This window comes from Galeopterus variegatus, unplaced genomic scaffold (assembly GCF_000696425.1).
Source record: "Galeopterus variegatus unplaced genomic scaffold, G_variegatus-3.0.2 Scaffold958, whole genome shotgun sequence".
Lineage (NCBI taxonomy): Eukaryota > Metazoa > Chordata > Mammalia > Dermoptera > Cynocephalidae > Galeopterus > Galeopterus variegatus.
In genome coordinates this window covers 404570-418350 of record NW_007727069.1, presented here as the reverse complement: position 1 = coordinate 418350, position 13781 = coordinate 404570, and the positions used below count along the sequence as shown (strand labels likewise).

At 49.5% G+C, this 13781-nt stretch overlaps 1 protein-coding gene across 2 annotated transcripts in view; it reads right to left on the bottom strand.

The window, feature by feature from the left end:
* Nucleotides 1-10984, bottom strand: part of ACTN1 (actinin, alpha 1) — a 49805-nt gene extending 38821 nt beyond the window's left edge. For both annotated transcript variants that reach the window (XM_008573715.1, XM_008573716.1), the window contains exons 1-2: nt 10873-10984; nt 6422-6541 (exon numbers count right to left, since the gene is read on the bottom strand). In XM_008573715.1, coding sequence (XP_008571937.1) covers nt 6422-6541; nt 10873-10897 — 145 coding nt within the window. In that variant the 5' untranslated portion in view covers nt 10898-10984. The remainder of the gene's footprint in view (nt 1-6421; nt 6542-10872) is intronic.
* Nucleotides 10985-13781: the final 2797 nt, after the last annotated feature.

The window sequence follows — 13781 nt, the reverse complement described above, 5'->3', positions numbered from 1 at the left end:
TGTCAAACTGGCAAAAGTCAGAGACAAAGAAAGAAACCTAAAAACAGCAAGCTGGGCTATGGTGCCCAGATATTTAGTCACACATTATTCTTGGATGTTTCTGTGAAGGGGTCTTTTGGATAAGATTAACATTTCGCGACCACGCTTCCCAAGCGGCGCACTGTAGCAGTGCGCCACCGGGCCGGCCCAGTACTGATTTCCTTAGCCTTCATCCACTAGGCTTTGCCTTCCACAAGCCCCTGAAAAAAAGAGTGGATTTCCATTAAGGAAGTTGCACTCAAACATTCTAGCTCTTGAAAGTGAGGGCAAAATCTCATGCTGCTCGATGGCCACCAAGGTACAGAGCAGAGAGCGGTGACACAGCTGCTTCCGGGGGCAGGTGACACTGCAGGGTCTGCTTCAGGTGCTGACAAAGGAAGAGCAGTGTCCACTGGGGACACGAGATGGGATGTAATTCTTCCTACTAATGGGGAGGCTCAAATGCCCCTCCAGAGCCCCAGACAGCAAGAAGACACAGCCCCATGTCCAAGGGCATGCGTTAGAGAGAAACTGAGCTGCGGCCGCACACAACGATTTTCATAAACAAGTAACTCAGCACTTTGCAGAACGCACTGTGGGGAGGGAGAATCACCCATTAAGAATCAGTTCACAAAGCTCTGGTATTTTAAAAATGCACTTTCAATTCATGATTTCCAGTGGTTTAACATCTGGAACACTGAAAGAGTTTATCTAAGTTGATAAAACAAGTCTAAACTCTCAAAAGATAAATAGGCAAAAGACATGAACAGACATCACAAAACATGAAATACAGATAACTAATTCACAAGAATGTTCAACCTCACTTGTAATCAAAGAAATCAGATACCATTTTCCCAGCTGTTAAATTAGCAAAGTTAAAAACACATGCAACACCTTGATGCTAGCAAGGCTACCACACTGCAGCTAGAAGTGTAAATTGGTTTTAAAAAAAAAAACCTGCTGGGAAATAATTTGGCAACAGCATCAAAAAGTTGTTCAACTTTTTGACAGTGAAATTCTATCTCTAGGAACCTGTCCCCAATGACCTAAAACACAGAGTAAGGTTTCTGTATAAGTGTGCTTGGTGCGAGGCTATGTATCATGGCCCCAAATTGGAAATTAGGTGAAAGTGAATGTACGAGGTACAAGGAGTGACTGAGTAGATCCCCAAACCTGTCATCCCTCTACTCAAAACCTGCATGGCTTCGCACCTCACTCAGAATCAAAGCTGGTGTCCAGTGAAACCCCTGGGGCTCCTTCCACCCACACTGGTGCCTCTGCAGCTCCCTCTCCCTGGGCATCCACATGGCTGGTCCCTCACTTCCCCCTCAGTCTCCACTCACATCTCGCCTTCTCCCTGACACCTTCCTTGACCACCTACTTCACTCCCTGCTTTAGTTTTCTCCATCTGACATAGGTATGTGTATTTTCTCTCTCCCCATTCCAGAATGTAAGCTCCACAAGGGTGAGGATTTTTTTGTTTTGCATCACTGCTTAGAGCCTGGCACTGAGAAAGTCCTTCATCCTCATTTGCTGAATGAATGAATGAATGAATGAACACTGCCAGGCCCTAACCACAAGTGGGTGAATGGGCAGCCTGTCACTGGTCCCCGAACACAACAGTGACTCAGTATCTTCCAGGGCAGGGCCCAGGTCTGGAACAGAGCCCAACTGTGCTCAACAAATAGAAGATTAACACAGCCATTAAAAATTACATTCATGAATTTCTAAGGACTGGGAAAAATCTTTATAATACAGGAAGCAGGGGCTAGCCAGTTGGCTCAGTTGGTTAGAGTGTGGTGTTATAACACCAAGGCTGAGGGTTCGGATCCCCGTACTGGCCAGCTGCCAAAATAATAATAGTAATAATAATACAGAAAGTGGAAAAAGCAGATACAAAATTGTATGGACAGCATTTCAAATATAAAAGGAATATTTTAAGCCTAGAAAAAAAGCTCCCAGTGATAATCCTGCACCGTGGCCTTTCTAGGAGCAGGGCTGCAGTGCTGGCTGCCCCCTCTGTGAAGGCCAAATCCCTTGGCCTCCCAGTGGCCTGAGCTCAGTACCTGCAGAGCTGCTCTCCTGGGAGCCCGCCCAGCACTAAGGGAAGAGGTGGCTTCTCTTCCAGGTTTTATCTACTTACCCCTCTCCTCCTTCCCCCAGCACCCTCCAGGAATTTTTGCTTACTGAATTCTCACATATACCAAAAAAGCAGTTTCACTCCAAAAAACAGAGTAGCCAAGCACAGGCAAAGAGAGTGGGGTGTGTCCAATTAACTGCCATGCTCCCCAGTCCAGTTCCCGCCTGACTCTCTCCCATGCTCAGAGGGTAACCCTCCCAGACGGCTCTCCTTCCCTGCTCCCCAGAACAACAGGTCCTTTCTTCAAGGCCTCTCAATCTCTGCAACAGGGACACCCCATCTCAGGCAGCTTTATGTCAGGGGGCTGCTTGGCCCACATGGAGGATTCCAAGGCCACAACTGGGGTCTGGGGGAAAACCCGTGATGATAGATTAACAACGTCTGCCACGGGTACGGGAGAAGCAGTGGCGTGTGTCTGCCAGGCCTGGTCTACAGCTGGCGACAGGGCTGCTCGCATCCTGTGTTTACTCAGAACACATACTTCTCCCTCGTCCCCAGGCTAGGGACGGAGTCAATCTGCCCATCCGTCAGACGACAGAATGAATGAGGCTGCAGAAATTCCTCGTGACAGAACCCAGGGGCCACCACCTCCCAGTCCACTGCTTTGGCTACTGCACCCACTGCCCCTTCCATCCTGAAGACAGATGCTAAATCATCAAGACCACCCCCAGGCTCTCGGCACCCAAACCATCAGGCTTGCCCTGCCCAGAGATCTTAAAATGAAAAATCCTTCTCGGGTCCTCTCCCGTGGTTAAACCCCAACCACTCACCCAGGCCAAGTCTCAATTCCGTGCAGTTCAGACATTATAGAAGCAAGTATCATAGAAGAAATCATGAGGATCTGTTCTAATCCATCCCCGATGAGGCCTCCAACCTCCATTTGTTTTTTTGTTTTGTTTTGTTTTTTTTAATAAAGATGACTGGTAAGGGGATCTTAACCCTTGACTTGGTGTTGTCAGCACCACGCTCACCCAGTGAGCGAACCGGCCATCCCTATATAGGATCCGAACCCGTGGCCTTGGTGTTGTCAGCACCACACTCTCCCGAGTGAGCCATGGGCCGGCCCTCCAACCTCCCTCTGAACACCTTCGAGGACAGGCAATCCTGACCTTCGCAGAACACCCATTCCATTCCCCAAGGATCAGCATGTCACCCAGAATCGGCCTGCCCAAGGGTCTCTCTTCCCAGCCAGAACAGAGATCCAGTCCTCGCAGCACATGATGATTCTTCAAAAAGCCCAGGGGAGGTTGCCCCACCGGGCCTGGTCCCCACAGCACAGACTTTGGAGCCCCGGATGCCCTCTATCAGGGCAACCAGCAATGTTCCCCCCCCCCACCTCCAGGAGAGCTTGTTCCAAGTGATCGCTCCCCTGCCTTTTATTTTATAGTCTACAGCAGTAAGCTTCATTTCATTAAAAATGACAGACCCATTTGATGCCTCTTTTAGTTTCTTGGTTCATCAGAACCACCACCCCAGCATGATCTTGGTGCTCAGCTTGAAATAGGGTTGATTATCTCAAACCAGGAAGCCTCCGCTAAAAACACCAGCTCACGAGGGCAGAGAAAGTCAACGACATCTCACTTGAAAGGAACCTGTAAAAATCTTTGGAGAAGCTAGACCTGTATGAAAGGGACTGGGAAACCGGGAGAAGCTAGGTTAAGTGACTTCCCTGGCACCGCAGAGGTGGTAAGATTCGAGTTCGTGCCAGTGTCCCTCTCTGCTCCTCCTCTCCATTCTGCAGAGGCAACACCACAGACTTGACCTGCCATTTTATTACTGAGGAAAATCAGACATAAACGTTCTGTCGGGGCCCCACTGGGGAGGCAGCAATGCCCAGAGGTGGTGGGGAGAGTCCTCAGTGCGAATCCTGTGGCTAACCCTGGCTCTGCTGCATATAAGCAGTCTAGTTCACAGCCTGGGCTCCACTGACCACACTCTTCCACCCTAGTGACTTTCCTGAGCCTCAGTTTCCCTTACTATAAAACATGGCTGGTCATTCCCATCCTGCAAGCCTGCCGTGAGGGTAGCAGTAGCTAATCTAGCCAGGCACAGAGCTGCTATGAAGTAAGTGCTATCCTCGTCCACTTTCCCCTTCCCTCTTTCCCTTTGATAGAGTCTTTTTACGTTTTTCTTTTTCTAAGTGAATTGCCAAATTTTCCTTATGAAAAATCTGGATTTCTGGCTCCTTTTGAAAAACTGGAAGACATAGCAATGCTGGACCTATCGTCCCACACTGCAACAACTGATTAGGTCTACACGGCACCTACCCTGCTTAGGACATGCTTTCTCCAGTTCACCACAGTCCCCACCCATCCCTACCGCTCACCCCAGCCCACTTCACACATTCTCTACTTCCCTGCCCTGGTGGGCATCTGCAATTGCACCAGGCCACCTAAGCAGCATTTTCTTTGGCTTCCCATGCCTGCTTAGTTAAAAGTCTTTCTGCTGAGTCTATATCTCTCCCTAACAGAACACTCTTTTCTTCTTACTGCAGAGGATCCTGCTATGTGCAAGTCCTTTGAACATTTACTGAGCACCTACTGTACGCATCACACTGCTAGGAGTCAGGGGCACAGGATGTAGAAGACGTGGTCTCTGCCCATGAGAAGCTCACAACTATGGGGTGTCATGGTCCATAAGGCACCGTGTGTGACCACCTCAGGTACCAGTCTAAGTTCTCGATAGGACAGGAGTCAGCAAACTTTTTCTGTAAAGGGCCCAACGGGACATATTTTTGGCTTTGCAGGCCACATGTCGTCTGTAGCAACCACTCAACTCTGCCACTGTAGCACGAAAGCAGTCACAGATAATATGTAGACAAACAGGCATGACTATGGTTCTGGTATCTACGAAAACTCATGTCAGCAGATTTGACCCCATGCATTGTAGTTTGCCAACCCCTGGGCTAAAGTTTCTCAGTTTGAAATACATTACAAAGAGATACAACAATCACAATAATATGTTGATTGTTCAAAAGGAGAGAACAGAACTGAGGTTATCAGAGGTGGGAAAGGGGAAGGACGGAGGTAAAGGAGGAATGGGCCACAAAAAACGATTATATTGTATAATGTTGAATATACTGTATAATGTTGAATATACTAATTATCCTGATTTGAGCATCGTATTGCACACAGGTACTGATATTCACCGCTATACCCCACAGATGTGTACAATCAACTATGTTTCAATAAAAAAAGAAAACACAAGTTTCTCAGTTTGATGTATCAATGTAAAATCCCTCAGTTTCTAGAAGAAAGGAGACTCTAAGCATCAACCCAAGAAGAGATCCGCTCCTATGGACTTACCAGGAGCAAGACTACTACCCTCCCCAAGGAAAGGCCATGCTCTGGGGGCATTTCTCTGGTGTCACATGGATCTGGATTGGAGTTCTGGCTTTGCCACTTACTGAGGATGAAACCTTGAGCAATAACGTAATCTCTTCAAGCATCTGTTTTCTTATCATAAAAGGGGAGTGATAATTAGAGCTGTGTCATAGGGTTGCTGCAAAGATTAAGTCACTGGGGTAAAGGACTTCGGCACAGTAGCTGCCACAGAGTGCACGCTCAATACTCACGGTCATGGTTCTGTCCTTGAATGAATGAGACCGTGTCTTATTCATCTTTAATCTCTGGCATCACACATCAATTGCCCAATAAATACTTGGTGCATCCATGGGTCACAGTACTGAAGGGACCTGGTTAGAGTATTCTAACCACCTCAATCCACCCCAAATCCTCAGAGCCACCACAATGTACATAAGAAATAGTGCTACCTTCTTCTTTTAATCATGAAGAAAATGCTAACAGTTCAAACAGTTTTAGGAAAAGTTTTTCTAAGTGAAAAGAACAGAGCCAAGAAGCTACACTGCAGGGAAATAAATGCCACTAACAATGTTGCTAGAGGCTTCTGGGCATCAGTCTTCCCAGGCGCCGTGGAGCCTCAGGGCAGCCTCCAGCCCCACCCGCCAGGGTCTGCACACCGTCCCCAGCCCACAGCATTCTCTGCTTCAGGCAGCCAAACGCACACGCAGGACTCCATAGTGCAAGCATTTGGCTGGGCGGGGGTGGGCAGGAATGGGACAGGAAGGAAAGTGCTGTTGTTAAATGAGAAAACCACAGGCCAGCCACATGGAGGTGCTGGGGACACACCTCCAAATGCCCCAGACATATGTGGGCCCTGAAGTCAGGGAGGAAAAGGCCAAGGAAACCAGGAGGACACAGAAGACCAGACTCCTGAGGGCAGTCAGGGGCAGACCTTACTCACCTTCGGCCCCAATGGACACCAGTTTGACCCCTTTGCTGGCTATGAAATCCAGGGCCTTGTTGACGTTGGAGATCTTGTGCACCCTCATCTTGCCTCTCTCTGGCTTGGCCAAGCGCTCACCTGATTGGATCAAGAGGAAAGAACAGGAAGGTGAGATGCTGGCACCCAGGAGCCAGGGCTATGTTCACAACACCTTCATCCAAGGCACATCTTAGGTGTGCATGTGTGTGTGCACACGTGTGTGTGCATGCCTCTTAGGTGCTGGAGAATGCCACCATGGCAGGGAATGAGAGGGAGCACCTACCTGCATTTTCTTTCTTCCACTTCTCAGATCTAAACCTGCTTGCATCTGCTCAATATATATTTATGAAGCCCTTAATATATGCCAGAGATTTAGCTGGGTGCTAGGAATATGGGGGTGAAAAAACAGTCTCTAGCCTTTGTATAATTACAGCCCAGTAGGAGACAGACCTTAAACAGAGAAAAACACAGATAAATGCATACAGTGAACAAATACCAAGAAGGATCAATGCTCTTCAAAAGAGGAGGAGGAGGAAGAAGAAGGAGGAATTGAGGAGCGGCAGGGAAGGCCGGAGACTTTGCAGCCAGGCAGAGTCTGCAGGGAATGGTGATCAAGGCAGAAGGAGCCTCACACACAAAGACCCTGAACTCCTTCTAGTCCAGCCTGTTCTTGCCCTAGGAGGGACGTAGGTCACCCTAGAGTATTTTGGAAAAGTTCGCTGGTGTTTAAATGGAGTTGCCTACAGCATCCCCTGCTCCTGTCCTGCTACCCTGCGTCCCTGTGAATACCCGTGGCTCAGCTCCAAGTCAAGCCTCCACCCTCACTCAGCCCCCAATTCCCCCACCCCCACCTCCTGCCTCCAGAGGAGCTTCTGCTGCTCAGGTTTCAAGGTCAGAAGCTGCAGGGAACAAGGGGGCTGGTTCTCCAAATACCCCATCAAGAGCACTTTTACCCCAGAACAGAACATTCAGGGATCTCCTGAAACAATGTGAGAAATGTGTGAGTGCAACACGCGTGGCCATACTGAGGGGAGATGCACACAGCTCTCAGAGCTGTGGGGTCAAGAACCCCAAAGGCTGAGAACTCCGTCCTAAAGCCTGAAACTCAGCATCCTTGTGCCTGCCATCGTGTCCAGACCAGCCAGCCGCCTCCCTAGCACATCACCTTCTGGCCAAGAGGACTCAAGGGGCCGGCAGCTATGATCCTGGGCCAGGCCCACCCTGTCTGAGCAGTACTTCCCCGGGTGGCCTCCCAACGGCCCCCCAGCTTCTGGAATAGGGCAGACTTCCTGCCACAGATGTGATTTGGCTATTGGCTCCCAAGGAAGCACAGCTGTTTTTTAATTAAATCCTGACTCTCCACTTGTGGTTGTCCCGAGGTGGTGGTTGCTGCCCAGCAAGGTACTCCCCCATTTCCAGGGGTGATGCCATAGGATGAACAGAGGCAGCCCTAAGTCCCTCCCTAGAAGGCTGCTCCTGCCTACGCCCCCGGCCCTGGGGTCCTGCTAAGCCTGAGCTCCCAGCCACTGGCCACCTGTGCACAATGGCTGGAATAGGACTTCTTCACAAGGACAGTGGAGGGGAAAGGGTTAAGCACAGGAGCACAGGAAAAGCTTCCCTGGCTGGGCCAGTGGATCTCTGACTTTAGTCAGCACAACATCACCTGGAGAACTTGCTAAACCGCAGATGTCCCACCCTCTTCCCCCTCCCCTTAAGTTCCTGATTTAGGAGGTTTGGGTTGGTGCTGGGAATCTGCATTTGACAGGCAGTCCTGCTCATTCTGGTGTGGGTGGTCCAAGGACCACACTGTGAGAACCTCTGTAGGCAGTACTCCCTTCCTCCTTCACACTCCTGGCATCCTACTCATCTCCAAAGACACTCAAGAGGAAAAGGCAATATCTGGGTGACTAGATCTCCAGCCCCCGGAAAGAGACACACACGCTTCAACAGAATTTCACGTGCTCCCCTCGGGCACAGGCCGAGCCTGCTCAGCAGGCACACACTGGGGGCCGTGCAGACATGCCCACCTCTGGGCATCCAGTCATTCCTGTATTTGTGGAGCATCACCTACATGCCAAGTACCAATCTAAGCAAATGGGACACAGAGATAAGACAGTGCATGCCCCAGGAGCTCAGTATGGAGTGGGGAAGAAAACAAGTGAGCCAAAATGATTATACCTTGGGGTAAATGACATGACAGAAGAATTAATGCGGTTTTTTTTAGCACCGGGGGTGGGGTGGAGGGAGAACCAACTCGGATCGGAGGAGAGGGGTCAGAGAAGCCTTCCTGGAGGAAGCCCCCACGCTGAGTTTTGAAGAATGAAAAACAATAATGCCAGGTTTGTTTGTTTTTAACAGGGCAATGATGGAGAAGGAGGTAGGAAAGGACATTCTTAAAGGCAGTTAGAAGAAAACAACATGTTGGTTCCTAAAAAAAAATTAAACAAAGAATTACTACATGATCCAGCAATTCCACTTCTGGGTATATACCCAAAAGAAATGAATGCAGGGATTCAAAAAAATATTTATCTGTACACCCATGTCCACAGCAGCATTATCACAAAAGCCAAAGGCAGAAACAGCCCAAGTGTCTACGGACAAAAGAATGGCTGAACATACAATGGAATGTTATTGAGCTTTAAAAAAAAGAATCTGAGGGCCGGCCCGTGGCTCACTTGGGAGAGTGTGGTGCTGATAACACCAAGGCCTCGGGTTTGGATCCCATATAGGGATGGCCAGTTAGCTCACTTGGGAGAGCGTGGTGCTGACAACACCACTTCAAAGGTTAAGATCCCCTTACCAGTCATCTTTTAAAAATAAAATAAAATAAAGAATCTGACACAAGCTACAACATGGATAAATCATGAAAACAATATGCTAAGTGAAATAAGCCAGACACAAAAGGACAAATACTGTATAATCCCACTCGTATAAGGTACCTAGGAGTCAAATTCAGAGAGACAAAGTAAAGTAGAATGGTGGTTGCCAGAGGCTGGAGGGAGAGAGATTGGGGAGTTACTATTTAATGGGGGCAGAGTTTCAGTTTGGGATGATGAAAAAGTTCTGGAGATAGATGGTGGTGATGATTGCACAACATTATAAATATACTTAATGCCACTAAACTGTACACTTAAAAAATGGTTAAAATGGTAAATTTTGTTACATATGTTTTACCACACACACACACACACACACACACAAAAAAAAATACCCCACACACAGACATCGGTTTCACCTGAAAGCAACTATAAAAAAACAAAAGCAAAAACAAAGGCAGTTAGAGCTTGTGCGAAGTCACAGAGACCGAGGGTACATGTCATGTGGGGAGAACGTGGCAGAGGGTCTGAGGTCTGATACGGTTTGGGGAATAGTTAGTTGAAAACACAGCAGATGCCAGCGCTCAAAGGGCCCCGCGGGCTATGCTGAGGAACATGGGCTGCAGGCAGGGTTCTGAGCACCCAGCTGCATGACCATATTTGGGCTGGTGCACAGTCCCTCTGGCTGCAGTGTAGACGATGGACTGCAAGGGGAGCTGGGAGGCCTAATGCCTTTGTGGTGTCATCTAGGTGAGAGGCGACACGGGCCCACACTGGCACCACAGTAGTAGAGGTGAAAAGAAGGACTGTGAAGAAGGAAACAGAATGAGTAGAACAGGAATGCCAAGCTGGAAGGAAGAGCACAGGAAGAGCCGTCTGCGACTCCCACGTTAGGTTTGGGAGAACAAGACAAAGGCTGCAGGAGGAAAAAGGGTTGCCAAGTACAGTTCTGGACGTGCCGAGAGGACCCTGTGGAACACCTGGGTGGAGATGCCCAACAAGGCTTGGTATTTAAGAGGGAGTCAGAAGGAGAGGTCTGGGCTGAGATTAGGTCCAAGATGCATTGGCTTTCAGACGGAAGGTAAAATGAAGACAGCAGCTAAAACTGCCAGAGTATAAACCATGGCCAGACTCTCCGGGACCACCCACCTTTAAGGGAACGGTGGAGGAAAGGTATCCACGAGAAAGCTGAGATGTCCTTCCAGACATGTGGACAAACTAGGGGCTGGGTAATGGACTGGGGGCACCTGGATTCAGGGAGATAGGTAGTAGTGGAGCCAAGGTTTAGAGACGGTCTCCCATAGTTACATTCCTGGTCACAGAACCCTGACATTTTTCAGGAGAAGGAACCATGGAGATCATCCTTCAAATCCCTCTTTTTTTGCAAATGAGGATGCTGAGACAGAAAGACAAAGTGACTTGTCCGATACAACCAGATGGTCAGCATCAGACCCAGAACCGAGACCCAGTCCTCTAGTCTGAGTTCACGCAAGTCATCCCCAGCTTGTTTCAAGAGACCCAAATCTGGCTATAACCACAGGCACAGCAGAAGGACAGGTGTCAGGGTGGAACTCAGAAGGCAGCACCTTACCCTGCGTCAGGGGTCCACCTCACCTGAGATGACCTCCAGCAGCAGCATGAGCTTCAAGCCATCCCGGAAGTCCTCCTCGATGTTCTCGATCTGTGTCCCCGCCTTCCGGAGGTGGGAGTTGCACCATGCCGTGAACGTCTGGGCAAAGGGAAGAAGAGTGAGTGGTCAGTCTCCCCACAAGTCTCAACACGGGCCTTGACGGACCCCTCTGCCCCATGCCAACTATTCTGTGTAAGGTACTGGGGGGTAGAGTTGTCATCCTCATCAGATAAGCCACTTAACAGGGCCAGGGAGGTGGACTGTCACTCAGCAGAGCCCACAGAACCTCTCAGCATGGTTCTCCCGCACAGTTGTCTTCACCCCATCAACCAAGCGGTGAGCTCCCCACAGGGCAACAGTGCAGGTGCCCTACACAGAGCCCGCAGCACAGGTGGGCACCAGTGGGATGGAGGAAGCAGCACCCTCCCTTAACTCCTCCCCTCCCAACCCTCTTCCACAAACATCATCTCCACCCACGTTCAGAAGCACCACAATTCCATTCTTAACAATTTGCCTCTTAGGTTAGAAGACTTAGTTTCAATCTTCACATTTTAAGGCAGAGTAACCCAGAGGTAACATATTAAGCCCTGTAGACACCATTGGGCAAATTAGTTTATTGAATCCTTTCTCACTTAGCAGCTAGGATTAAATTTAGAAGTTTTGTTGAGGACAAAGTTCAGCGACACGGTGTTAGGCTAAGAAGGAAAGGTAAGTGCTCCAATGTGTATATGTGTGTATTTTGGGGGGAGGGGGGGCAGGGGCACCTTAAGCTGCAGAAGCATGAAGAAAAATTCCAGAAAGGGAAGGAGGTTAAATGCAAAGACCATCAACTTTGTAGCTACTTCCCTATTAAGCAGATCATAAGCATGCAGGACACCAACCAAGCTGTCCTGTGTCAACAGCACCACCTGGTGGCTCAAACAAAAAACAGAATAACTCAAACATGAGCACTTCAATTTCACACCTCCAGCTAAAATGCTGTGACCATGGCAATCAGAGGGAAGCGCTCTCTTGCTTCAGATCCAAACCATTCTTTGGCAACTGCATATTTCACTGCACCCAATGGTACTACCAATTACATGGGGCTTACCCAACAGCAGGGCCATCCAGCTCTCTTCCTGCCTGCCCTGCAAAGTGCCAAGGGTAAGCAGTATATTATTCATCATAACAGCTGTAGCCACACTAGAAATACCACTCCCCCTATGGAAGGTCACTAGACTCATGACCCCCACCCCTTCCTCCTGCCCTGGGGAACTCCAAAGTGAGTGTCAATGAGTGGACAGGGGGAGGGAGGAATACCACACCAGTGATTATTAGGAGAAAAGAAATGGCTGCTTAGATTTACAGGCAAGAGTTGTGAGCGAGAGGAGGAGGGACAGAGATGGGAGCTATCACTCCACACAGGTGGGGAGGAAGGGACACTATGATGACACCCCCTAGCTGTGGGCCTCATCCTTAAATCATGTCTCACTAGTAACTTACCAACGCAGGATACCTCTCCCTCCCTGCAGCACATCTCCACTCTGTAGGCCATATCGCCCCTATGATAAAGAGAATCGGGGTACATTTGCTAGCCCAGAGCTTTGGGAAGACTGGCACACAGACTGGAGATGGGCAGGGGGCATATACTGATTCCTCAGCCTGGAACGCCCTCTACATCTTGCTTGGCATCTTTCAAGACTGGGCAAAGACATCACCTCCTCCAGGAGGCCTTCCTGACAGCCACCTGCTCTGTCTGGGTTGGGCACTCAGAGCCCACAGCACCCTGTACTCACCCTATCATTGCCCATACCCCACTGCATGGTCATTTCCTGGCTGCTTGTCAGCTCCATGGCCCAGAATGGGGGCTCATGAGGGTAGGGACTCAGTGTTTGCCTTTATGTCCCGAATCAGGGACAGAGCAGTGAACAGCATTCTAGTGGGTGCAGCATTCTAGTGGGTGTAAAAATCAGGCAGCTGGATAAAGGGACACATAAGGAAGTGATTCAAAGCTGGGAGGGTCCTGGGACATCCAACCACACCCTGCAGGTGATGCTACATGGAGGAGGGCAGGGAGTGACGGGACAGGCAGCGCCCTCAGGGACCCTCTGGACACAAAGAACAGCTCAGAGGAAAGGGGCGAAGCAGGGTAGGAAAGACTATATACTGGGCATCCCTCCTCTTCAGCTGGCACTGCAAACCTGGCAGGAGACAAGGGGGTCCCTAGCTTTTGTTTTCATTTTGTCCTAACTTTTTTTGCTGGTACAAAAATATTAAAGAATTTTTCAATCTTTAAAATCAACAGAATTTACTTTGGCTTTGCATATTCTCTCCTGGCTGTCATCTGTCCACATGTGCACATTTGCCCAGTGTCACCAAATTGCACCTTCACATGGGGGTGCGGGAGTCCGTCCACCACCATCTTGCATTTCCACAGCACCCTGCTCTGGTAGCCCTTCCAAGCCCACACCAAACCTTCAGCCTCAGGTGTTCTGCTGCCTCAAGGGAAACTGGGTCAGCCCCAGCAACTCAAAAGGACACTTTTAAGTCCAACATGGCCAGGGTCCTGGTGGGAACTGCCCAGCGACCACCCAGCTGGGGGCTGTGAAATCTCACTGTTTACTGCTCAGTCGTGGAGGGGGGTGGGGGTGAGAGGAAGGAGGAAGAGGCTGCTTTTGTAAAAAGACACCGCTTTTGAAAGAGGAAAAGTGCTGTTGAAGGCAGCCAGCCGCATTTCCTGGGGAAGCCAGTGGTCTGGGAGACAAAAACACACCTGTGTTTGCTCAGGTCTCCCAGACAGAGCCCTGGTTCCAAGCCTCCTCAGGAACGGAGCTTTACTAAAACACCCAAAATCCCTGGGCCCTACAGGTTACTACCTTGAAGGGGACCCTGAGCACCTCCCAAATGAGAAAGT